We start from the raw sequence: 26840 nt of genomic DNA on the forward strand, positions 1-26840 counted from the left end.
AGGAGGCACATTCAGAAACAAGAGGAGATAAACGGAGGGAATAGATTAAGTAGCAGTAGAGGGGTAGAGACTATATTTTTCAAGCTCATGACAGTGAGCTGTTAAGAGCAGATAGACATGGTGCAATTCTTCACAGCTTCCCCATATCAATCCAATAGTCCTGCATTAACAATCATGCCAGCCTGTATAGTGGTTTTGGAATAAACACAAATGGAGACAAGAAAGCTACCAAACTCAATCATTTGTGTAGCATGTGTAAGCAGCGCTTAGATGCTACTGTGACGAGCAGTAGTATGAGATTACCTAGAACAGGAGACAAAGACAAATCCAGATCTCCTAAAATGCATCGAATCATCATATCCTTAACCACTGAAATTTATCACTATACTGCGCCCATCATGCTGATATCCAAGTACCGGATGAATGAATACCCACTCTCTCATTTGAAGGCCAGAAGAGACCATCGTTTAGTCTGATCTCCTGTATAACACACTCAATTACAGACCTCAAACTCACAATACTCCAACAAAAAAACTTCAAAAACAGACTCCAACGAAAAACTGCAGAATTGGAATTAATTTGCAAACTGGACACCATTAAATTAGGCTTGAATAAAGATTGGGAGTGGATGGGTCATTACACAAAGTAAAAACTACTTCCTCATGCTAATTTTTTTTCCCCCTACTGTTACTCACACCTTCTTGTTAACTGTTGGAAATGGGCCATCCTGATTATCACTACAAACGTTTTTTTTCTCCTGCTGATAATAGCCCACCTTAATTGATTACTCTCATTATAGTTAGTATGGCAACATTCATTTTTTCATGTCCTCTGTGTATATATAGATCTTCCTACTGTATTTTCCACTACATGCATCCAGTGAAGTGGGTTTTAGCTCAGGAAAGCTTACGCTCAAATAAATTTGTTAGTCTCTAAGGTGCCACAAGTACTCCTCGCTCTTTTTACAGGGTTCCGAATTTCACTTGGTTGCCCCTCTATTCAGTCCAATAACAAATGTTTCATTAAAGTATACATCTTCCAGAAAGGCATCCAGTCTTGACTTCAAGACATAACAGATGGAGAATCCACCATGCTCCTTGGTAGTTTGCTCCAGTGTTTTTTTCCATCTTTACTATTCCAAATTTGTGCTTTACTTCCAATTTGAATTTGTCTGGCTTTAAACTCTCAGTCATTCATTCTTGTTATATCTTTTTCTCCCCACCATTCAACTCTTTAGGCTGGCTGCATTCTTTATAGTGCCACAGGTGCATACAGTTCTTTATGGTGTGCGGAATGCTTTACAATAAGTTGGATGATCCACAAAATAATGGAACCCCTTGCCTTAAGGGCCTACAGTTTAAATGCACATGTGGTCACAATACAGCTCAAGTCTACCTACCTAAATATGTACAAGTCACCATGGTATCTAGGCACAACACAGAAGGCCTTTTATTTGTAAGTAGAGGATGATGCTTATTTGACTACAGGCTGTTCCAGACATACTAACCATTATGTAATGAGCTCACTACACTAACAAAATCAGTTAAATTAATTAAGAAACAAGGAATAAGCCAGCTAAAGTAATTATAAAATATATTTTGTTTTGTTAAAGTTGAATGACCAACAACTCTGTTGCTAATGGGAACAAATGTAGTTTATGACTGTAAAAGCCAAGTCACAGAAGAAACAAAAATTCCTAGCAAAGAATGAGGACTATCAGTTTTCAGCCTTGACAATGGTCCTGCTTTCAAAGAACTCTTTACTATACAGAAATGAGAACGGTTGCAGAGAAATCTCATTTTTCAAGATCAGAGCAAAAGAAAGTCAGAATTCGCTTGGCATATGATAAAAATCAGACAATCAAATTTCTTTAAAAAAAGAGGGATGACATACGTCAGTCCAACATTAGGTAATTACCACACCCTATTAGGAACCCGTTTCACATATACTGTTAGAAAAAAGTAGTACATGTTGGAAGCCTATTATTGTGAAAACTGAAAGTGTAATTTTCAATACGTGAAGACATATGAACCCCTCTGGGGAATCCCAAATTATGGCAGCAATTATCCTGAATTAAAACCTCTTCGTGGAATTGATAAGGCCCCAGGTAATGGTACATAGGAAGATACCAGTATCACTCGGCAAATGGGACAAGGTGGGAAAGAATAAGATAATCTTGCCATTCTTACCAACTTCATACCCTCCTATTTATATTCTGTCTTCCATGACTGATAACAGCAGATAAGCAACACTCAATTGGCATGCTTTGCAATCACCTGCATGTCTATTGATACCAATTCAGCTTTCTGTTCCATCATAGCAAGCTGCAATTGAGAAATAAATTTTCCATTGCAATAAGCAATCTTGGTCAATCACACACAACCCAAGACTTGTTTTTCACCTGCATAGGGCATTCAGCATCAGTGCATGAATCCACATCCATTGTACTAACCCTTCTTGAAAAAAACAACAGTACATAAGTTCTTCCAAGGCACTGACTCATGATATACACACTGTATCTACAGGGTTGGTTCACTGTATAGTCACAAGGAATGTCACGCACGCTCGTTGGTCAAAATAAATAAAAGTAATGTTTAATATAATAAGGTTCAAGATACAGTGGCACTAACGAGTAAGGCTATGTTTTAGTCACGGGTATTTTTAGTAAAAGTCACGGACAGGTCACGAGCAGGAAACAAAAATTCTCGGCCCGTGACCGGTCCATGCCTTTTACTAAAAATACCAAGCACCCCCCACAGCTCCCATTGGCCACGGTTCCCGGCCAATGGGAGCTGCAAAGTCAGCGTTCTTGGCGGAGGCATCATGCAAAGCTGCCTGGCCATGCCTCCGCCTAGCAGCTGAGCGAGGGGGATGTCGCCGCTTCCGGGAAGCCCCCCCAGGTAAGCGCCGCCCACAGACCTGCCCCCTCCCACACCCAAACTCTGCTGCTAGTGAGAACGCGGGGGCCTGAGACTGGTGCGCCTGGCACAGGGGCTGCCTGAGCTGCCCCTGAGCCAGGCACACCAGCCACTGCAGAAGTCACAAAGAGTCACAGAATCCATGACTTTCCATGACAAACTCGCAGCCTTAACAATGAGTGTACAAAAAACTCCAACAAGTAACTATTAACTTGTCATGCCCTTCCCATGCCCGTGCAAGAGGAAAAACGAGCTGAGCTTCTTTGGAAGTGAAGAAAAGCACCTGTAATGCTGCTAGAGGGATTACCAGCTGTGAAATCTTGGAAGGAAAGGTTGACAGTTTTGCCTAAGTAGGCTTCTAAAAAGGAACATTTTGAGTCTTGGCAGCGATCTTTGTTCACAAGAAGAAACATGCTCTGCCTGGACCACAGCAATATGAAAGATAAGTAATTGAAGTTGGACTGTTTGGGGACAGTGTGGTTGTAGCATTCCCTGGAGAACCAGGAACATTTTGAGGCAAGATAAACCTTCCAGGGAGTTTAGAAATAGAACTCGAAGACTTACAACTGTGATGTGACTAAGGGTATGTCTACACCCAGCCGCTAGTTCGGCGGCTGGGAATCGAAGTTCTGGGTTCGACTTATCGCGTCTTGTCTGGACGCGATAAGTCGAACCAGGAAGTGATCGCCGTCGACTGCGGTACTCCAGCTAGACGAGAGGAGTACCGCGGCGTCGACGGGGGAGCCTGCCTGCCGCGTGTGGACCGAGGTAAGTTCGAACTAAGGTACTTCGAACTTCAGCTACGTTATTCACGTAGCTGAAGTTGCGTACCTTAGTTCAAATTGGGGGGTAAGTGTAGACCAAGCCTTAGTGGACGAACACCAGCAAGCTATGAGTACTGTCACACCCGCTTCTCTCTCCTTTGATTCCATGTCCCAGAATTGTTTGTGTTGTTTCAGCATAGGCTCAAACTGTTGCAAGTTGTTTGATAGTTTAAAACTGTAAGCACTGGATGTCAACAGATATTGGCACAATGACTGAGACAAACAATGCATAATTGATACATTCTTACTGAAAGTTGTCTGAAAGGCACTTTTCACAATGCCATTACATTTAAAGGGTTATCTCTGCAGCCAGAAAGCCTAGAATTTTTTAATTTTTTTTCCAAATCAAGAGGATAAAGTTTGGAGTCAGTAGAAACCTACTGAAAACAGCCTCACAAACCAATTTGAGCTCACAATTCCAAAATGTTCTAGAGCACTCTATGGATAGCTAAAAACCGCAAAGCCACTAATTTATTTAATACCAGCCTTGGTAGCAGTAAGATGATCTGCCAGATAAAAACCCTGTTCTCAGCAAAACTTCGAGCTGTATTCCCCTGGCCTCCATAAAACACCCAATGGCAGCCTTCATAGTGTAGTTAAAGAAAAAAAAAAACCCACACAGCAACACTGGAAGCAGCTTGATTCTTGGGATCCACAAACTAACAGGGAAAGGAAAAAGTGTAGGACACCATGCCTTACTGAAGGAAAGCAGTACCAGGTTTACAATGGCACTGGGCCCATGCTCAGAGGGGGCCCCGGCCTGACCTGGCCCGCTGCTCCCCAAGCTGCTGGCTCCAATCCACCCCCTGACCAGTGGCATAGCCAGGTTCTAAGAGCAGGGGGAGCAAACATAAAAAAGGCACCCCCCCTTGGCTCCTCCTGTGGCCACGCCCCCCTTGGCTCCTCCTCTGGCCGCTCCACTCTCCCCCCCCCCCCCCGGCTCCTCCGGCCACACTGCGGCCATGCTGCGTCCCCCCTCGCTCCTCCGGCCGTGTCCGCCCCCCCCGCAGCCCCCTTAGCTATGCTACTGCCCCTGACCCCTCCCTCTCCACCGCTCACTCCTCTCGGCCAGCTGGCCCAGGGCTTCTCTCCACCTCTCGGCCCCGCCCACCAGCTCCTCCTCACCCATGGTCCCTTCCCCTGTCAACTGCTCACTCCTCTCAGCCTGCGGCTGCCTACCAGTGACGGGGGTAGAGGGGCGGCTCAGCCGCTGCCGCTCTGAGCCTCCTGGCCGGTGACCATCCATCTCAGGCTCCCCAGGGGTGGGGCCCACCTCTCCCTGCCGCTCTGCAGAAGCTGCACACTGGGGAAGTCGGCAGCTACCCCTGACCCCTGTAAGGAAACGCCTCCTCTCCACCACGGGCACCACCAGCGCCAGGTGGACAGGGCTGGGTGGGCCCTGGGGAACGGGGCCGTGGCCACTCTGTGCTCCTGAGCTTCAGCTGTCCTGTCCCCTAGCACTGTGCTGGGAGGGGGGAATCCATGCTCTGTGCTGTCTCAACAGGGCCGTGAGTGCAGCTGTTTCATGGCGTGCAGGAGGCTCTGGGCGGAAAGGAGGAGGAGCGAGGGCACAGCAGGCTAGGGGGAAGGGGTGGAGTGGGGTCAGGACCTGGGGCAGAGCAGTGAGCATCCTTAGCACATTGGAAAGTTGGCGCCTGTAGCTCCAGCCCCAGAGTTGGCACCTATGCAAGGAGCCGCATATTAACTTCCGAAGAGCCCCATGCGGCTCCACCTTGCTAGAATCTTATTTAATCTATGTTTCGCCACCCCTGATGTACTGAATAAATAATAAGCACTGGACTAGACTCCTTCAGATAAAGCATTTACAGGTGCTAATCTAATTTACTGAACACTCCCAGCAGTCCAGGAGAAAATTCACCATTTTATTTGCAGATGAGTCTATCCCACCTGTAACAGAAAAGTAAAGTGTGCAACTCTTTCCAGATTCAATACTTATGCTACATATACAAGCCATTAACCCACTTATAACAGCAAATTTTAAACCGTTTTTAATCAGGTTACCTGACACATTTAAATTTGGAAGGTAGATTGGGCCTAAAGGGGTCCCTCTGAATTTGAAGACTTGATATTTTGCTTGCAAACTTTCTGTAACAAGCTCTTCCCTTACATGTGCCAGCTCAGAATCGTCCCTCCCACACATGCACACACAATTATACAAGAAGAGAAACATCAGATCACCTGTCTTCTGGGGTCAAATAATTGAATGTACAAAGGACTATGTTTCTGTATCACTGAAAACTTTATTTAATACATGCAAACAAATTTGCAAATAAAGCATGGTGGAGAAAGCACTAGAGAAAATACTTAAAGAACAATTATGCACTAGATGATTTAACAGGGCTGTGGGTTTTTGTTTGTTTGTTTTGTTTTGTTTTAACTCTAATGTCTATGATAAAGATTAAGATATTTCTTCTGGAGTACCACTGGTCAAAAGCTGTTCTACTCTGTATATTTGGAAGAATCTGAATGTTTACTAAAATAGATACTGTTTACACACTAAAAACATATTGATCTTACAAGACTAACATGAAGGTGTGGTACATTAACTCAGCACAGTGAGAGCTGTATGACATGATATGCAGAGCTTTTTTTGAGACAAAGACCCTGTGCAGCCAAGCTCATGTGGCCTCACACCACTGAGATCTGAAGATGGTAGTACCCTTCTTAAAGATAATGAATCCAACAAAGAACACTGGAAGGAACACTACCAAAAGCTTCTAAATCAAGGATCAACTGTGACTGACTACAACAATCGACTCCATTCCTCAGCACCCAATCTGGGAAGCTCTTGCCAACCCACCCACAGCTGAGGAGATTTGCAAAGCAATTAAGCAAATGAAGAACTATAATGCCATCAGGACCTGATGCTTACCAGCTGAAGTACTGAAAATGGGGGGTGGGGGGAATGACACTGAATAATGAGCTTCATTTGCTGCTCCTCAAAATCTGGTGCATCGAAGAAATCCCTGCTGATTTACGTAACGCTAACATCATCACCATTTTCAAAAAGGGAGATAGTTGCCACAGTCGGCCCGATCAAGGCATTACCCTCCTCTCCATCACTGGGAAGATTCTTGCTAGAATCTTATTGAATCGCCTGCTCTCTCTTGCAGAGGAAGTATTTCCAGAGTCCCAGCATGGCTTCAGACCATCACATGGCACCACCACCATGATTTTTGCAGCCAGGCAGATCCAGCAAAAATGTCAAGAACACCACCAGGAGCTGTATGTGGCCTTTATCGATCTGACCAAAGCCTTTGACTCTGTCAACCATGAGGCTCTGTGGAAAATCATGTCAAAGTTTGGCTGCCCAAGCAAATTTACCATCATTGTAAGATGACTCCACGATGAGATGACTGCCTCCATCCTGTGCAGTGGCTCTATCTCTGAGCCCTTTGTCATCCGAATTGGCGTAAAACAAGGTTGTGTACTAGCACCCATCCTTTTCTCCATTTTCTTAGCAGCTATGAAAACGCTAACCCCAAGACTGTCTACCATAGGGCATTGGCATCCAATATCAGACAGATGGCAACCTCTTCAACCTTTCTCATCTCCGTGCCAGAACTAAAGTAATATCAGCAACAATAATCGAACTCCAGTATGCAGATGATTGTGCTGTAGTTGCACACTCAAAGGAGGATCTACTAACAGTCCTTAATTGCTTCTCTGAAACTTACAAAACCCTAGGTCTAACGCTGAACATTGGCAAAACAAAAGTTCTCCACCAGCCAGCTCCCAGTCGATCATCAGCCCCAGAAAGGAAGATCTACATCAACAAAGAAGAACTGGAAAACGTAGAATACTTTACCTATCTTGGCAGCCATCTGTCACAGAGGGCAGATACAGACACCGAGATTCAACACAAAATCCGCTGTGCCAGCCTTGCCTTTGGCAGACTGTCTCGCCAGGTGGGTGTTCAACAATCAACATCAGAACACACACTAGACTTTTAGTTTATAAAGCAGTGGTAATCCCAACTCTCCTCTACGGCTGTGAGACTTGTTTCAGAAAACACCTGAAAAACCTGAGACACCAAGCACCAGCACTTTCTTCAGATGATCATCAACATAAACTGGGAGGATTGCCGCACTAATGTCAGTGTCCTCATAGAGGCCAACATCTTCAGTGTTGTGGCCCTGATTATCCAGCACCAGGTGAGGTGGAGCAGGCACTGTGTGCGCATGCCTGATGTACCCTCACCAAAACAATTGTTGTACGCCCAACTCACCAAAGGAGAAAGGAAACACGGAGCCCAAAAGAAACGCTTTAAAGACATCCTCAAGATAAACATCAAGAGATGTGGCATCGACACCACACACTGGGAGACAGTAGCCCAAGATAGGGATAACTGGCAAAGACTTGTCAGAGAAGAAAGGTCCACTTTTGAGGAAAATCGCCTTGCATGGCCCAACCCTGACTTCCAATACCACCTGCAACATCTGCCAATGAGTCTGCGGCTCAAGGATCAAACTCCTCAGTCACCAAAGGACCCATACAAAATAAAACCTGTGAAAGAGATCATCCTCGACCTTGAGGGATCGCCGACAATGACACTGAGAATTCTAAACCCAAACACATCAGTTTACAATCTGGAACAGACCATGTTTGCAAAGTTGCTTTTTCTTGTGCAAGGAACTGGATGTATTCACTACTAATGCTACCAGCAAATTCATATTAAAAAGGAAAGCACTTTTTCAGTCTCCCACTACCAATTCGCTGACTCGGAGCCATCATTGTTTTGAGTTCATTCACCGGTAAAGTAGTTTCTGCAGGTATGAAATAATTACAGCACAAAATAGTTGGGCTCAAAAATATTAATGCCATCTGCCATCTATCTGCTAAATCCTGTGCCTCCAGAATGAGTAATTTCAATTTATGCCCAGCTGCAATGCAAAGAAACAAACAATATTTTGACAGGTTTCAGAGTAGCAGCCGTGTTAGTCTGTATCCGCAAAAAGAACAGGAGTACTTGTGGCACCTTAGAGACTAACAAATTTATTAGAACATAAGCTTTCGTGGGCTACAACCCACTTCTTCGGATGCATTATGCATCCGAAGAAGTGGGTTGTAGCCCACGAAAGCTTATGTTCTAATAAATTTGTTAGTCTCTAAGGTGAAACAATATTTTGTTCTAACAAGTTGCTTTATGATATTTTTGCATCATCCCATCCAGATGAAATGGAAAGGAGAGGAAAAAAAGTTTCTCTGGAGTAAGTCTCAGGATACCGTGCACACACACAAAACCCCTTTGAAAACAGATATCACATTCTGCTTCACAGCTGCTACAAGCTGTCTTCTTTTTAAGGGTTAGCAACATTAAGCTAAAAGGTAATCACCCATTACAGGTTTGCTTACGTGGCCAAGTGACAACACTCTTCTTGGTCAAAAACAACACCATGGCAACTGTGCAGTCACGTTGGGGTTAGTTTAAGACCCTCGTGGGCTTCCCTTCATGTCTGCCACTCATGATAATTTCAAACAGCAGGAGTTTAGAGAGGCACAGATGCCTGGATCCGCAAAAACCCCATCCGAAACAATGTTGCTATAATTTTCACAAATATTAAACCTGCAATTTTACAGCTTATATACAAACCATCAAAGGCTACAGAGACATATATAAGAATACCCTGCAGCTGCTCAAAATTCAAGCTATAATATACCTGTAATAGGTTTTCTTTAAAAGAGACAAAGATCTTATATACACAGACTGTTTTTATCCGTTTTAAATTTTATATTGTGGTTATAGTACTGTATTTTTTAATTGACTAAATATGAAAAATAATCAATTTCTGACAGCACTCTTTAAATAACAGTGTGAGGTTTTTATTTTTTAAATTATTTTAGAACTTGTTTTAATGGGGGATTTTTGTTGCCGTCTAGGGGTTAATATACATTTTATAAAGGATTTTTTTAAATGAGAGAAACTGAACTCACTATAGGTTTGAGCATTGGCCTGCTAAACCCAGGGTTGTGAGTTCAATCCTTGAGGGGGCCACTTAGGGATCTGGGGCAAAATCAGTACTTGGTTCTGCTAGTGAAGGCAGGGGGCTGGACTCGATGACCTTTCAGGGTCCCTTCCAGTTCTAGGAGATATAATAAATAATAATATATGGAGATATCCTAACTAATTTTTCAGCTATTCCTAGTAATCTTATTAGGTTTAACCTTTCAAATAGCAATGTGATTTTATTATATTCTATAGGTCTCTGAATGCAGATACAGAGGAAGACAGTAAACAACTTCATAAGAGTATTTATATTGCAATTAGTTGCTGTTTATCTGGAGACACAAACACCCTAAATTAATCATTAAAGCATCACAAACTTAAAGTCCAATTTGCAATAAATAAAAAATAAGCTTCATTTTTCGTAACGCATATCCTTCCCCAAAACTCTTTTTACTAAGGATCTTACAGCCCTTTTCGAAACTTTAAGCCTGACAAACACAGGGTTAATGTAATCACTTTTGCAAGACTTTTATAGCTTGTCATGTCAATGAAGAATTTAGAATTTGAGGTCACAGCAAGTCTAAGACACAGGTGGGAACAGAATCCAGGAATTCCTAACTTCTAATTGTCTACTCAACCATTTGACAACACTGCCTCAAGCACTGTACTGTAAGTAATCTAAATTAGAAGTTAAACAGTTTTGCTTTACCTTAATCTCTATTCAACATCATGCTTTCATTGACGCTACCCTTACATATGGAATGCTTTCTATAAATCCGTCTTTAAGGCCACTATTCACTCTTTCACATCTCTTCTAAATGATACAGAACTTTGATCTGTTTATTAATAAACCTAACTCATAAGAAACTAGGGGTGCTGACCTCCCTACCACCTTGCAGATTAATCTGTCTCTCACGTTCCTGCAAGCGTATTAATTATGGACACAATACAGTGACCTCTAGTTAGTGTTTACGCTAAATACAATCTAGACTTAGGACACGTCTTCACTAGCAACGTTAAAGCGCTGCCGCGGCAGCACTTTAACATGGCTTGTGTTGTTGTGGCATAGGGCTGGGAGAGAGCTCTCCCAGCATTATAAAAAAAACCCACCTCCACGAGGGGAATAGCTCCCAGCACTGGTGCGCTGTCTACACTGGCGCTTTACAGTGCTGAAACTTGCAGCGCTCAGGGGGGTGTTTTTTCATACTCCTGAGTGAGAAAGTTGCAGCGCTGTAAAGTGCCAGTGTCGACAAGCCCTTAGTCACTCACTGCATCTTAGCCTCTAGAATGTTTTCCAAAGGCTTTAATTCCAAATAAGGTTACTGCCTTCATTGTATAAAGAAGCCAAAATTTCATTCATATCTATGTACTCCAGGCAAACCGGAGAATGAAAAGAAACTGAAGTGCAAAAGAAATGCAGTTCTGAGCACACCTGCATATAAAACTTACAGCAATCTATATTTTAGGGGAGTGAAATATTTCTTTAAAACTATTTTACTTCTTCCCCTTCTGAAGATGAACCTAAAGGAGGTGGGAGGAAGGAATGGAAAAGGCTGTAATACCAGAGTTGCATATAGTATTGAAACTGGTGAGCTTGTTATACCCATGAAAGTAGTTCTTAAAAAAAAAAAATAGTCTGATGGAAAAAGCATCTAGTGAACCGAACATCTGGCTATCACAGAAGTCCTAAGAACTCCCTGTTAGTATGCAAATTCCTCTGGCGTGGGCTATTGACCACCTGATAACAGTGAAGTACCATAAGGGAAACTGCAACAAGAGCTGGAGAAGAGGAAGAGGAGAAAAATAAATCACAAACATCAATAAATGTGTCAGACTATTGGTGATCCTAATCAGTTTCACCTTGCAACTGATTTCACAAGTTAAGCACCTTAGCCCTGGTCTACACTGGAGGGGGGGGGGGGGGGGGAAATCGATCTAAGTTACACAACTTCAGTTACGTGAATAACATAGCTGAAGTTGACGTACTTAGCTCGACTTACTGTGGTGTCTTCACCGGGGCGAGTCGACTGCTGCCGCTCCCCCGTCGACTCTGCCTGCGCCTCTTGCGGCGCTGGAGTACAGGAGTCGACGGGAGAGCGCTCGGGGGTCGATTTATCGTGTCTAGACTAGACGCGATAAATCGATCCCCGCTGGATCGATCGCTGCCTGCCGATCCGGCAGGTAGTGTAGACATACCCTTAGTAGTTAGCATGAGGCTACTCTATTGTATTTACTGCTGCAGTCAGTGGAGGTTGGGTCACAAAGGGCTGTCCTCTGCCTACTCCCAAGGCACTACCATGACGTATTGCAGCTATGATTCAGCGTACAGTAACGTGCTACACCTACTTGTGCCTTACAGCCCTGAAAAAGTTAACAGCGTATCAGTTTGGCACAGCTCTTGTATAGAGTGCTAAGAATTAACAGTATTACTTCTGCAATGGCTATTGATAGGAAATTAAGGTCAAAGGAATTCATATTTTGGAGTGAGGGGCAGGGAGAAAGACAAGAGGTTCTGTAGAGGGAAACCATGCAGATGACTGCTACTGGGGTCAAAGTGCACAGGCCATAAGACGCCACGCTGGAGTCAGCTATATAGCTTATTTGTTGTTGGCAGTTTGCGTTCCAAGCTAGATGGAGTTCACCATTCAGCTCTTGGCTGCTACTTTTGTATCAGTAAATAATTGTCAGTGAATCAGTAGAACAACCAGACATCCTGTCCTCCCAGAACAGTCCCCATCTTTCTCCAGAAGTTTGAAGGCTTAATACAGAACACCTTATGTTCCATTTTATGCTCAACTGCTTCCCACACTCCTCCTTAGTAGTGCAGGTGCTGCAGGCCCTGGGAACCCATTCTCTCCAGCAGTACTGCCAGGCAAAAGCTAGCACCATCCAGGCTGACAGAGTGGAACCTGGGCAGTGGCGGCACGAGCCCAGCAGGTGAAGAAAAGGACCAGCCTGGAGAACAGGCTCCCCCTAGGGGCTGGTCTACACTAACCCCCCCACTTCGGACTAAGGTACGCAAATTCAGCTACGTTAATAACGTAGCTGAATTCGAAGTACCTTAGTCCGAAGTTACCGCGGTCCAGACGCGGCAGGAAGGCTCCCCCGTCGATGCTGCGTACTCCGCTCGCCGAGCTGGAGTACCAGCGTCGAAGGCGAGCACTTCCGGGATCGATCCGGGGCACTTCCGGGATCGATCCGGGATCGATTTATCGCGTCTTAACCAGACGCGATAAATCGAACTCAGAAAATCGATTGCTTACATCCGGACCCGGATGTAAGTGAAGACGTACCCTAGGATGGGGGAAGATGAGCAATGGGGTGGACAGAAAGAGGCCCCAGGGCCCTGACCGGGAAGGGGAAGAGTGGGGAGGACAGAAGAGTAGTGGGAGTTGAGAAAGACCAATTTATTGTAATTTAGTATTTTGTATTATAGGATTACTCAATTATTTTAGGCTGAATTTTTAATAATTACATGTTATGTTATTAATTTTATTGTGAAATCTATGTTACAAAACATTTTTAAAATAATGGAAGTACTGTATATCAATGTTTATTACTGCCAGGGGAATTCTGCACCAACAAATTAAAACTTCTGTGCCAAAAATTAAAACTTCTGTGCACAATATTTTAAAATTCTGTATATTTTATTTGTCAAAACAACAATTATAATCACTCTAGCTTCAATTATTTTTTGTAATCTCTTTCAAAATACCTGTCAGCAAGTATGTCTGTAACAATGCAGACAATAAAAAAGATTCAGAAAATGTTTTGTTGACCAACAGATTCCTTACTAGGCATATTAGTACAGAACTTTGAGTAATAATTCCTTTAAACTACAATACAGAAACGTATTTCCCGCACTCCTCAGAAGCAGTGCAAATGCTTGGGGGAGTCAGGTAACGGAGAAGCTGAGGAAGAGGGAAGAATTGCTGGGAAGGAGCCTGGGAGTGAACCTCGAGGGTTGCTGGGTGTGGGGCAGAAGTATTGAACAGGGTTTTTTTGGGGGAGGTGGAGAGATAGTTAGGTAGTTTGGGAGCCTCCCCAATGCAGACCCTGGCGGACACCTAGTCTCTCCCATTCAGCCAGGCATATCTGCCCCTGTCCCTATGTGGCCCTACAACCCCACTCCCCACATCCTTATGTATCCCTGCATCTTCACTCAGCCAGACATAGCTGCCCATCTCCATGTGACCCTGAACCCACACTCAGCCACCCTCTCACCCCTATGTGTCCCTGCACCCTCTTCCCCCATCCCCATGTGGCCCCAGACCCCCACTCCCATTCAGCCCCTGGTCAACACTGTCACCTCACTAGCTCCTATGCCTGTGCCCCAGTCGGTCTCTCCCCTCCACTAGCCCTTCTGAACCCCAGTCTGTGTGATCCCCCCAGCAGTCCCATGTGTCCTGTTCTGTCCATACCCCCTCCCCCATATCCTGTGCCTCCTCACCTGGCCCCATGGACAGGGCACTGTGACAAAGGCAGCCTCTGCCCCCTCCCTCTCCATAGCTGGCTACTCCAGCCCACGAGTCAGCTGCCCTCTCTTCTGGTGCCACATCAGCTGCTGGTGGGAAAAATGTGTAATTGCAGCTTCCCTTTGCCTCCCTGTCAGAATCAATTATTTGTAAATTGCTATGTTGACATAAAAACCTGACTCCCATTCGAATATTTTCATGTAGATGATTTTTCTAGCTTTTGTATGCCATATATAAAGACTCGTTTGTTTGTTAAATCACGAATGATGATTCATCTTTACTACTAATGTCAATTTGCACTGAGACTGGACTATGAACGATATACTTCTTGCATGTCATCTACAAGTAGACTTGTTCCTCAATTAAAAAACTTCTCCAACTATTGAGAGACGTTTGCCTGAACAGCAAGCTGCTTAACAACTAATATCACCAGACCATAGAAAGCAGAAGACAGTTTGCAAGTAGGTCAACAATGTTAAAAGATATTCCGTAACTTGCAGCTCTATTACATATCCTGTAAAACACAAACACACCTTTATGCAAGGTGAACCTAAGGTTGCAGGCATATTACAGGTGGTTTGATGATATCCATAACATCCTGAAAAGTAGCGTAAGAAAAAAGAAAAAAACATCTGAAATGCAGAGTAGGGGTTGCACTTCTCAGACAAGGCACCCAAAACAACAACAATTGTTCACATATGGATGCCACCTTATCTTCCCTTCTTTGCAAACAGCGTAGGTTATTATAGATTTTGCCAGATTAACAAGGCTAAAAAGAAACTTGTTTTACCTCCCACTGTAGACTGCAAACTTATCCTATTATAATCTGCCTTCAAAATCCATTTTATTTGTGAGTCTCAGTGACAAAGACTATAGCTCGTGACACGCTACGGAGCTGCATGAAGACAACTGGCACATTCAAGAACTCATCCTTAGCGGTGCTCAGCACCTGTAACTCCCACTGAAAACAGGGGATCTGAGAGGTGCAAAAGACCTGGCTCTAATTAAAAACAGTTTTCACTTACATTATAGTCCCCAGTATAAAATTTACAAAACTTTTCATAGCTCTGATTTGGAGGGTCACAATGAGGGGAAGCTTGACTAGCAAAAAGCCAAACCGGGGGGGAGGAAAGAGAGATGGGAAGAACATATTTATCCTTTAGACATTTACATAATTGTAAAATTTGATTTTTTAACTAAGTTTATTTCATGTTTTGCTTGAGAAAATACAGCAGTTTCTTTTTATAGCCCTATTAAGCACACACAAGCCTGCAGGGATAGTTACAGGTTCTCTTTATTACATTTTCGCCATAGCAAGAGTTTTTGATTAGTTTCTGCATTTTCACTTTTAGTCTTGAGTTAGTATGAAACTATTTTACAGCCCGATTACATTCTCAGTCCCAAACTGGTTGTCTTTCAAATGCAGAACCAAAAGATTCTTATCCCAGTCACACATTTAAATGTCATTTCAACTTTTTGTTCTAAAAATAAAAAAGAACATTAAAATAACTATAGTAGGTTTCATTTGACAACTGTAGGAATTTCTGAATCCTTGTTTTATGTCTCACACCAGACACAGCTCTCCAGCTCATAGGCTGTCACGTGATGACCATATTTGTCTAGTTTCATAAATTAATACTTAAGGCCCTGGACATTATGCAGTTATTTAGCCTCCCAAATGGATGAATATATTTACATTTTTGCCAGGATGCTACATTAATCCACATATCACAAATCCACAAAAATTCTCATGTTACTGCCACCTTCTAGTTCCTTAGTATAGACACCTATCATTTTCTGTACAACAGCCAACTTCCTTTCTGGCACAGCTCCTAAATGTCCAACTCCTGCACGTGGTAGGTGTTTCACATGGCAGCCACCTCCCCATGCTGTCCAACTCCTAAACCACATAAGAGTGGAACCTCCACTTCTGCGTGGTTTATGAGTCTTAGATGGCAGTTGCATACTCTTGGAAGCCTCCTTCTGCTGTCCTCAAGATAGAATTTCAAATCCTTCTACCTCTGCCTGTCCCCACACTTACCCAGCTTAAGTTCCATGCAGGATGGGTAGTCAGCTGCCATGCAGTGCCCAAGTATCTCAGGAGTCCACACAAGCTCTTGATGAATTCAAGTGGCATTTGAGATCTCTCTCTCTCTCTCTCTCTCTCTCTCTCTCTCTCTCACACACACACACACACACACACACAGAATTATTTCAGTAAAATTAAAGATCCCTTTTGAGTACAAAATACAGTTCAGCTCTACTGCATAAATCAGGAAATATGCTACATAATATAGGTCTAATATGCCTTGTAATACAATAAGTCCTACTAATAACTGACTTAAAAAGTAATTGGTTTTGCCAAAAATCTGTGCAACCATTCAAATAGTTAAGTCATAATTTTAAATTACAAAGGCCTGGATTAGAGGAACTATTTTACAGCTAAACTTTAAGCTTGCTTAGGAAGTTGATCTATAAAAGTCAGCAAGAGTTTGCATGAAAAAATTTCATAAGAAAGATCTCCAGGTGATCTTACTGAACACATCTGTTAAATACTGTTTTCAAACACTCAGACAACAGAGCTACACAGGCAATACTAGTAATACAGGAAACATCAGTCTCACAAGGCTCTTTTTGCTCACTAGAATTACCGGTTAGCTGTATTTCCACACCCTCAGTACACCAATATGGATCTTGTGAGCTGCAGGCTTCCCCTCAGCTCGTTGTCAAAAGGCCAACCAGTCACAGTCCAGGATTTTTTGGAACTTTTTCATAAATGCTACGTCCTTCCTTAGTGGATGCTTTCATATTACAAGACACAGTATGAAGAATTGTTTAGTGTAAGACTAAACTGAATATGTAACTCATAAATTCCACTCACAATTGAAGCTTTAGAAGTGAATATGAACACTCATCCATAAGGCAAGAAATTCCTCAACAGAATACTGATGTGCACAGAGCCAACTAACTAACAAGTTCTGTTTCTACACCCACAGAACATCAGTTGTGAATTGATGCCATCCCAAGCAAAAGTAAAACAACAGCTAGCAACAGGGAGGAAAGGGGAAAGAAAAAGGCTGTAAATTGTAACTTATTCTCCTTTAATCTTCAGGCACAGAAACATTTCCTTCCCCAGCAGGCTTGAGGTCAAACAGCAACATAAGAATTGCAGGACCAGACCTGACAAGTGATCCATCTAGTCCAATATTCAGTCTCTGGCCACGTTCAGTACCAGATGCTTCAGAGTAAAGTTCAGGAAACCACATACTGAATAGATATGGAACCTGCCCAATAAAGGAAGCTTCTGCATAACCTCAAGAAACAAGTGGTCATGGCTTATGCCCTGAATCATGAGGTTGATATGCTTTCTAAAAGAAAGTCATCCTACTTAATGTAACTGTGTATGTTCCCACCATCAATATAAATAGATAATCCTTTTATGAATCCCATTAAGCTTTAGGCTTTAGTGATATATTGTGGCAATGAGATCAACAGAGTAATTATGCATTGTGTTGCCTTTCTACTACTTCACTGAATGACCTGTTGTTCTCATATTATGAGAGTACATAAGAAGTCACACTTTGCCTTTTCTACACCATTCATTATTTTACAAATCATTCCATCTCCTCTCTAAACAGTCCCAATTTTTCATCTTCGTGTATGCGTCTCTAATCATTTTGGCATCCCAACTCTGGAAATCTCCAGTTTCTGCTCAGTTTTTCAGATGGAGTGACCAGAACTGAAGACTTCATTATTTTAGGCAAGGATGAACTGCTGTTTTAAAAAAAAAAAAAAAAAATACAATGGCACTATATTCACACTCCTTTAAAACCAACGTTAAACAATGAGCAGATGTTTTCATTGAACTTCTCAGGTCCTTTTCCCTGAGTATTACATTACTTTGCATTTGTCAACATAAAATTTCATCTGCCATCATGCTACCTTGTTCACGTAGATGTATTAGGTCCCTCTGGAGTTCCTCAGTTTTCTCTAGTCACGACTAGCCTAAATAATTTCTTCTCATTTGCAAATTTTGCCATCTCATTATTCAGGTGTTTTCCAGGTAATTCATAAAAGTAAAATTCTGGTTCTAATAGCGTCTTGGGGGCACCCCAATGTCAATATTCAATAAGGCAAAAAGTTGACCATTTATTCCTACTCTCTCATCTCTTAGCTGTTTTTTAAACATATGACAGTGATTACTTCTCACCCCTTGACTACTTAGTTTGACAGATTGCATATTTTAGTTAGCAGTTCAGCCACTTCACCCTGTAGTCCCTTCAGAACTCTTGGTTGTATGCTACTTAATACTCTGGACTCAAAGATCATTATTTTCCAGCACCATGTCTTTTGATACATCAATCTCTTACACAGTCTCATCTTTATTACCTGAAAAGAGCAGGTCTGGGGAAAACCCCATCTCCCTCTCTTCTGGAACAGGAACAAAGAGCTCTTAACTTCATTAAAAAACAATCAGTCCCAACACAGAGAAAGAGTTCAGCATACTGGATTATCTACTGTTTCATCTCAAACTTATTAAATCAGGCACTCATTCAAATCTGCGGTCTATGAAAAGTTCACCCTGCTCTAGAACAGCTAGGCTGTTTGCTGAGCTCCATGAAAATTAGTTCTGCTTTCTCAATACCCTGTCAAGTTCACTTAGATAAGATTTATCTCCTAAGGGATATTACCCAGTGGTTAGCGGTAGCCATAATGATCCAGTTGCCATGTCTCCACGGCTCTTCAAAGTAGAGCCTGTTAAGAATCTCTACTGGCAAAGGTTGTAGCCCATAATTGTTTGCCATCTCCCGCTCAAGTCTCTGTAGGGGCTGCCACATCTGCCTCAGAAAAATCTGCGGAAGGTGAGTGGCTGAAGAATCCTATAAAGGCACTAAACGTTCTTGCTTATAATTGGTTGGGCTGCTGCTTATCAAGTGAGCGAAAGAGAGGTAACCCATGAGTTCCAAACATGCATACTGAGGATGCAAAAAATCTCAGAGTTGAATAAGATGCCAGCTGATTCCATCTTCAGCTTTCTGAAACTCCTTAGGGGATAGTGAAAATTGTGTAAATTCTTTATACAACCCAGTTTCCTTAGCAACAGACTCTGCTGTCATTTTGAACACTAAAAACAAACAAACCATGATTTATGTTTTTTTAAATTTATTAATTTATTTATTATTTATTATTACTAAGAGCAGTGTTAGATATTTGACAGTTGTTAGATATTTGAGGGTCACCGTCAATGACACTTGTAACTGAACAGTTTTTACCTAATATTAGTATAGCCGAAAGATCATTTTTGTTTGTATACAAAAATTATCAAATGCATAAAGTAGTCAGTTGCACAATTTACCCTGGAAGGTCCCTTGTTTGTCAGTCTGTCATACAATAATGGGGAAAGGGGGGGGGAGGGTTGAAAATAGTAATGTGACTACAAAACCATAAATAGGGACTGGAACTAAAGAACATGCATAGTATCTGAAAGTACTTTTAGCGCTTAATAAAGGCACATGGTAAAAAAAATAAAATAAAATAAAAAAAAGTACAAAACTCTTTGTAATGCTGGCTTCTATTGGACAGATTTAGTAAGTGCTGTAATTTACAACCATCGCTCTTTGTTTATAACCCTGGGTGTGACCACTATGCAAATTAGTGAAGGGTTTATCTTTTACACACAATTATAGTTATGCCCTGTAATTTAACTCCTTTTCCCTAATTGGTCAAAAGTAGTTAATTTCTAGGCTTTCAAAAAAATAATCTCAGTATTTTTAAATACTATGTTTTCTAAACAAAAAAACAAAACAAAAGAGTCTAGAATCAAGAAGCCTTAAAAGCTTCAGGAAGTGCTATCTATTTATGGGTTATTCAAAAACTTAGTTCTTACAGACATCCCAGTTGCTATGCAGATACTATCTTTTCACCCTTATCAAAATGAATTCACACCCTTCCCCAATGCCAACCACAAACTAATAAACTTTTGACTAATGCCTGCAGTGCACTGTAAAATTTTATGTTGGTGAGGAAATATGAGCTCTGACCTTCTGCAACCGAGAGAACACAAACAGCTCCATAAGATAAAATTAGGCTTGGTCTACACTAGGAACTTATCTTGGTATAACTACGTCGCTCAGGGGTGTGGATTTTCAGGCGACATAGTTATATCAACATAACCATAGGCGCCAACTCTGTGGGTGCCCCAGGGCTCAAGCACCCACGGAAAAAAAATCGGAGGTGCTCAGCACCCCCGGCCCGTTGCCTGGCCTGCACTCCAGCCTGAGGCCCCGCCCCTGCTTGACCTCTTCCCCTTGGGCCCCATCCATGCTGCGCCTCTTCCCCCGAGGCCATAGTCGTTTGCTCCTCTCTGCCCCCTTCTCCTGTCATTCGTCCTTAAGGCAGGAGGGGGCAGAAAGGAACGAACAGTGGGTGCGAGGTGCTTAGGGAAGAGGGCAAAGAGGAGTGAGCGGCAGAGGCACTTGGGGGGGTCTCGGGGGACGGGGCAGAGCAGGAGCTGGAAGAGGCCAAGTGGCAGTGGGGCCGCAGGATGGGGTGGGAAATCCACCAGCAAAAACAAAAGTCAGCACCTGTGAACCTAATCCCAGTGTAGACAGTGCTATGTCAACGGAAGGGTTTCTCCGGTCGACATAGCTACGGCCACTCGGGGAGGTGGAGTACCTATGCTGATGGGAGACGCTCTCCTGTTCACATAGGTAGCGTATTCACTAAGTGCTGCAGCTGTGCCGCTGCAGTGCTGTAAGTGTGGAGATGGGAGGAGCTAGACAGAAGATCAACTTCTAAGGATTTATAGCAAAGCATTTTTTATGACAGCAGCTTTAGAGAAGTTGTTCTTGGTAGGCCTTTGCAGACAGCGTTACGGAACAGGTGTATATATATAATATAGCTTCCTTCTTTACAAGGGAGGAAGAACATACACAAAACCAAAGTAAGATTAGAACTAGTACTAGTACAAGCATACCAGCTTGGAGGTTATTCTGTAGATTTTGAAGTTGATCTACTTTACATGAGCAGATTACTGACACTACCAGCAAAGCCATAATAAGGGCTACTCAATACAGTAACTGGCTTGATTTCTCTGTCCCATGTAAGACCACTCCTGGGTTAAGGAAGGCTAGCAGGGGTAATAAGTGTCTTCAAGGTGTAACCTGTTCAGAAACACACAGAGTCAGACACACTTCATCTAAGGCTTTCAAATCATTTGACTAGCATACATTAATTTTCACCATCTCGAATGTAGGTAAATACAAGATTCATCCTGCAGATGGGGAAAAACAGAAGCAGAGATGTTAAAGTCCAAGTTCTCAAGATATCCATTAAGAGTTGGACTAGAACTCAGGAGTTTCAACTTTTCTTTTAAACAACACTCCGAACTATGAAGTTTTGCTTTACAAATCTAGAGTATCATTAAAAGATTAGTCACTGAACATCCAGTCATATGTAAGTAAAGCCATAAAGCAGACAAAACAGTTGACTTGCTGGATTGTTTAATGTTTAAAATAAAACAAAAAAAAAGGGAGTCAAACCTTCCAAACTCTACAGTTGATTATTTTGTGATGCAGGGGAAAGGCAAGTGGGGAGAAAGCCTCCTTTAATACGGAATACAAAGATCCCATGAGTTACTAGTAACTGAATTATAAATTGCCTTGTTCATGTACAACCTCACTTCACGGTCCCTTATCCAAGACTAGGACATCTTATCAACTGAATTTTCGTTACTGCCTGAAATCTTCTACCTAAAACTTGAAAAAAGCAGTGAGGAATTTTCCACAAACTCATGAGCCTGGCCTCGAGGAATTTGTGTGGGGAGGATGTAGGGACAGTGCAGATGTTTTGATATAAAGCTGCTAGATACAGATATGTTCCCTCAACCCTCGTGCCACAGCCAAATTTCTCTGACTCTCTGCTACCCTTTTCAGTTATGCAGGACTGTATTTGTCCCTAAAGTAATATTTCACAGACTGTGGAAACTGGGAAATGGAAAATCCTTGCTTGCCTGTTGACTTGGCCACAGTACCAGATTTTCTGACATTTGTGGATGGAGGGATGTGTAATGCAGAACTTTAATCAGACTGGCCAATGTCACAGGTAAAGGACAGGGATGAGGTAGCCATGTAATCCATAAAAAAACAACAATGAATATGAGCTACTGTGTTCCACACCGCCAACCTCCATCTGGCTTTGCTCCAATTATATGGTTCTCAGTTTTGTACTTAGGCCTTCAGTCTATTTACTTAGAAGTGGGAGGAATGCTAGTTTTCCTTTCACAGGGGATACACACCTTGTAATCCCAATATAACAGTCTAGCAAATCTGAACTTTGCCCATTGTTTAGTGAGCTGACTCAGTCCAGGGAAGTGAAAGCACTTCCACCACGTGATTGAATTTCCCACCCACAACATGTATTTTAACTACATGTTCCTTACCCACTACCAGTGACTTTACATGAACAGTTTAGACAACTTTCGAGACAGAATTAGTTGGTCTTGTGGCTAGAGCAGAGGACTGGAGTTATGAGCTAAATAATGTGTGTTCTATACCTAGCTCTGCCAGACTTCCTATTTGACTTCGGGCAAGTCACAAAAGGCCTGAACCAGCTTCCACTGACTTCAGTAGAAGCCTTTTCATTGACATCAGTGGAAGTTTGCATAGGGTCTCAATCTCCTTTTGCCTCACTTTTCCACATGCTACTTAGGGCTTGAGAAGTTTACTTGACATCTTCTAGCCCAAAGACTAAGTCTACTGGACAGGATGAATTACTGTGCCACTACACTCCCCAAACCACTGTAATTTTAAGGAAAAAGTAGTTATGCATTGTATTTAACACTGTCAACCAACTTTAAGTAAGTTTTTTTAAATGTAAAGAACTACAATTTTCACCTGTTATTCTTTCCTTACCTTCCTAGCATCAATATACTTCCTAACTACTGTTTTTGCTCTTTTTTTAAATAAATGGATAATGTCATCTCTTTTGCTGTATTGTTTTCAGTACATTTTCACTGGTCTATCTCTACACTTCACCCTTCTTTCTTTCAGCCCACTTTGTTTTCTGTTTCTCCTTTCTTCTCCTGAGAGCAAACAAGAAATAAGCTAGTCACTCTCCCCCCTCTTTCAAACATCAACAGGATCTTTGGCATTTAGGGGTTAATAAATTTGCAGTCTCTTGGTCATTTTCTACACAAAAGGTAGTCCCTGCCTTCAACTGTCATCTCCATGCTAAGCATTCCTAATGCATCGAATACCCTCAATATCTAGGCACCTACTATAGCTATAGATCTCTCCAATATGCCTGCATGTCCTTTCCCTTACTGACCAGACACAAGCACAGTTGGATAAAAAAGTATGAGCAAATTTCCTTCCTCCAAAAATGAGGGAGACTTTGCCCTGCTCTGAAATCAGCTGTCACATCTAAAACAACGCAGACAGGAGTACAGAAATGAATAAATGAAAAGGTAACTAATGGCATTATGGGTTGAAATATTAGTTAGGGAAGGGTGGTGAGCAAGTATTCACTCTAGAATCACCTGTAGATCTCAAGAGTACCTTACTGAGGTGGGTACACATTATTGGCCTCATTTTAAAGATGGAGAATTTAAGAAATGTGCCCAAGATCACATGTAGGAACCAAAATCTCCCAGTTGCTAGATCTATACCTAATGTACTAGACCAGTGCTGCTTAGTTTAAAAGTCTTACCTGGCATCTCCCTTTGCAAGATTGGTGTTTACAGGGTGAAGAATAACCTTGTTTGTGTCCACATCCACCACACATTTTGTATGCAGATCAAACTCTATAAAGAAATAAAAAAGTGTCAAATGCTATTCTTAATGTACCAGATTTTATGTACCATTGCTTCCTCTAGCCACCAAGCTCCCCACTAGCCACACAATAAAAAGAGAACTAGTGTTAAACTTCAGTGCCAGAGATATTCTATTGTGATTGATTTAGTCTGATTTAAAAGCATTTATTCTTTTCAAAATGAAAGTAGTATTTAAGTTTTGTCGAAGGCAATAAGAGACTTCTTTTAGGGAAGTAACTATTAGCATGGTACCACCTTGGCAGCTCTCCTTGCTGCTGTCACAGTTTCACATATCTAGTCAGGGGGTAGGCTGGCCCTAGTATGAGGCAAGTTTCCAGTTATGTACTCATCCACTGGTGTGACACAGAGATCTCGTGCCAGTTGCCAGCACTGAGACACCAGCAGATTCCAGACCAACTACTAGAGACAAGAGGGGTGACATCCCTGGAAGTAACAGGCTAGCTGGTGCGGGTAATAAAACCGTTAGGAGAGTATGGGAATACTCTCCACCTCAAGTACTGAAACTAGTTTTTGGTAGAAGTGAAGCAAGACTGAAGTGCTTACTCACCAACAGGTGGAGTCGTCGATAGGGTGAAACGGGAGCAATATTATGACACCAGATCTAGAAAATCCACTTTTACAAGGCCCAAAATGAGTAAATAGTATTATTTTCTATATTCATGACAGATACTAATCATATTGCTTAAATCACTTCTGAAAGAAGCTCAGATACTATGATTATGAAAGCTGAATAAGAACCTGAACAGAATATCCTCACTTTTACATGCTAAAAAAACCTTAGTTGAGTCACCAAGATGTGTTCATGCCTAAACTGACTAACCATGTTTACTGTAATCCTCATCCCCACCTCCACTCTTTGCATAACATCTCAAATTTAAACTGTAAACTCTTTGAGGCAAGGGCCATGTGTTTCAAGTTATTCTGTGAAACACCTAACACACTTCTGGGCACTACAAAAGTAACATAGTAGAAGCAGGTTTCTTTCATTTTCCATGTAGCCATCTATGAATAGATTTGTTTTTTACCTTATCACAAATAGGTTAAAAAAAACCCTATGATGGATGTGAAGGCTCAGACACCAGAATGCAAAGAGCAAAAACTATTTTTTTTAAAAGTCTCATGATTTTTAAACCAATCTTGTGATTATTTTTAAAGACTGACTCTTGATTGACTGCTTGGGGCTGGCAATACTGATTAATGCTACCAGATCTACTGGGCTAGATACAGCATTAACTGGGGAAGCACAATCAACAACCACTTGTTTCACTGAAGGCAGAAGAATACTACCAGGATACAGTAATCAGCTGATTAATTTTGGAGACTTCACAGTTTCATCATCTTGGAAAATATTTACTATAGAGTAACAAAAGCCTATTTCAGAGCTGCAGAGCATGGGGATGGGACATCTACCCTGAAAACAAAAGAAATCAAAAGTATGTTTGCCACGTATCCAAATTTACCTTTTGGATTTGCATCAGGTGTTTAACAAAGTCATGTGAATAACTGTTAGATAGTGTGCACTCACCACTCATATGTGCCAATATGTTAGCTTCATTTGAATGAATTAATTCCTATTGTGCAACTCAGGCATGAAGGAAAATGGTGGGCATTTCCTCTCTCCACACCTTTTTCTTGATTCCTTCAAGGTGTGCTTGAGGGGAGATTCATCTTCTTAAAATCATTAGAAGAAGAGCCCAGGTCCTGAAGACCTGAGGAGCTGCACTGGAGTGGGGCTTCACCTAAGTGCATCAACCTCCTGGCAACCCTTATAAGTCTTATAAGAGATCCCACACACAAGCCTTATGCTTTTAGCCCTGTGACTAGCCCAAAGACTTTGTGGGGTTATGTCAACTCTACCTCTTTATTTAGGGTGAAAATTAAGGAACTGCATGTCCAATTTCACCTCAAATTTTGTAGATAAATACAATTTTAGACCCACACCTAACTTACCAGTTCTAAGGCAGATACAACTTTCAGGGGATTTTATAGATTGGATCTGGGACCCAAGAAATCAGGCATATATGGAAATTTCTGAACTATTACATACTGATGTAGGGTATTTTTAAACAGCTACCTCTGAGGTGGCTAAAGTTCAATGGTAGACAAAGTGATCCTAATATACAGTTTGTAAGAAGTGCTTTGTGATAATTCTAAGGAAAAGTGAGATGCTAAAGTAAAACTTGTATGCCTGCAATTTATCAAAATGTTGGTCAAGATTGAGGAGTTATGTTGCCTTTTAAAACAAGCATTTCAGTTTTAGGAAATCTGTTGGCTAAAATGACTAAAAGGTGTATTTTATGTGGTTTATACTGAATAACTGAAGTATGAAAACTATGAACATGAAAATGGTATTAACTGTATAAATAACTAAAGCTTTAATTTTTCTGCCAGGTCAAATTTGGCCTGAAATAGAAGTTCAAAATAAGCTTTCACAAAGTTGGAGACCAACAGAAGTTTTACCTGATTTTTTTTTTAAAATGCCAGTGGAATTTCTTTTTTCCAATTTAAAACAGATTAACATTGCGCTGCAAAGTTTACAACTGTATGTTGTGGTATTATGCTACTGCATGAGGACCTAAATGTGAAGTTAGGTTTTTGTTTACTAAAGTTTGTCCAAGCTGAGAAAAATGCAGAAATCTAAATAGCATTAAATGTGAAGAGTTTTGAAAGCATTTATTTTTTAACCTTGAAGTTTTAGAACACAAAAAATGTTTTAAAAAATATTTTAAAGAAGCACCATCATCTTAAAAATTAGTGTGGTTTTTTTTAAATGTTGAAAGTAGTTTCAGATACCACATATGCTCTCTGTCATCTTTTGTTTTA

General features: G+C 41.8%; 1 protein-coding gene across 1 annotated transcript in view; it reads right to left on the reverse strand.

The window, feature by feature from the left end:
• Window positions 1–26840, reverse strand: part of KIF13B (kinesin family member 13B) — a 199254-nt gene that overhangs the window by 164758 nt on the left and 7656 nt on the right. The window contains exon 2 of the mRNA XM_065400572.1: window positions 23894–23987. Within this exon, the coding sequence (XP_065256644.1) occupies window positions 23894–23987 (94 nt within the window). The remainder of the gene's footprint in view (window positions 1–23893; window positions 23988–26840) is intronic.

Source organism: Emys orbicularis, chromosome 3, assembly GCF_028017835.1.
Source record: "Emys orbicularis isolate rEmyOrb1 chromosome 3, rEmyOrb1.hap1, whole genome shotgun sequence".
NCBI lineage: Eukaryota > Metazoa > Chordata > Testudines > Emydidae > Emys > Emys orbicularis.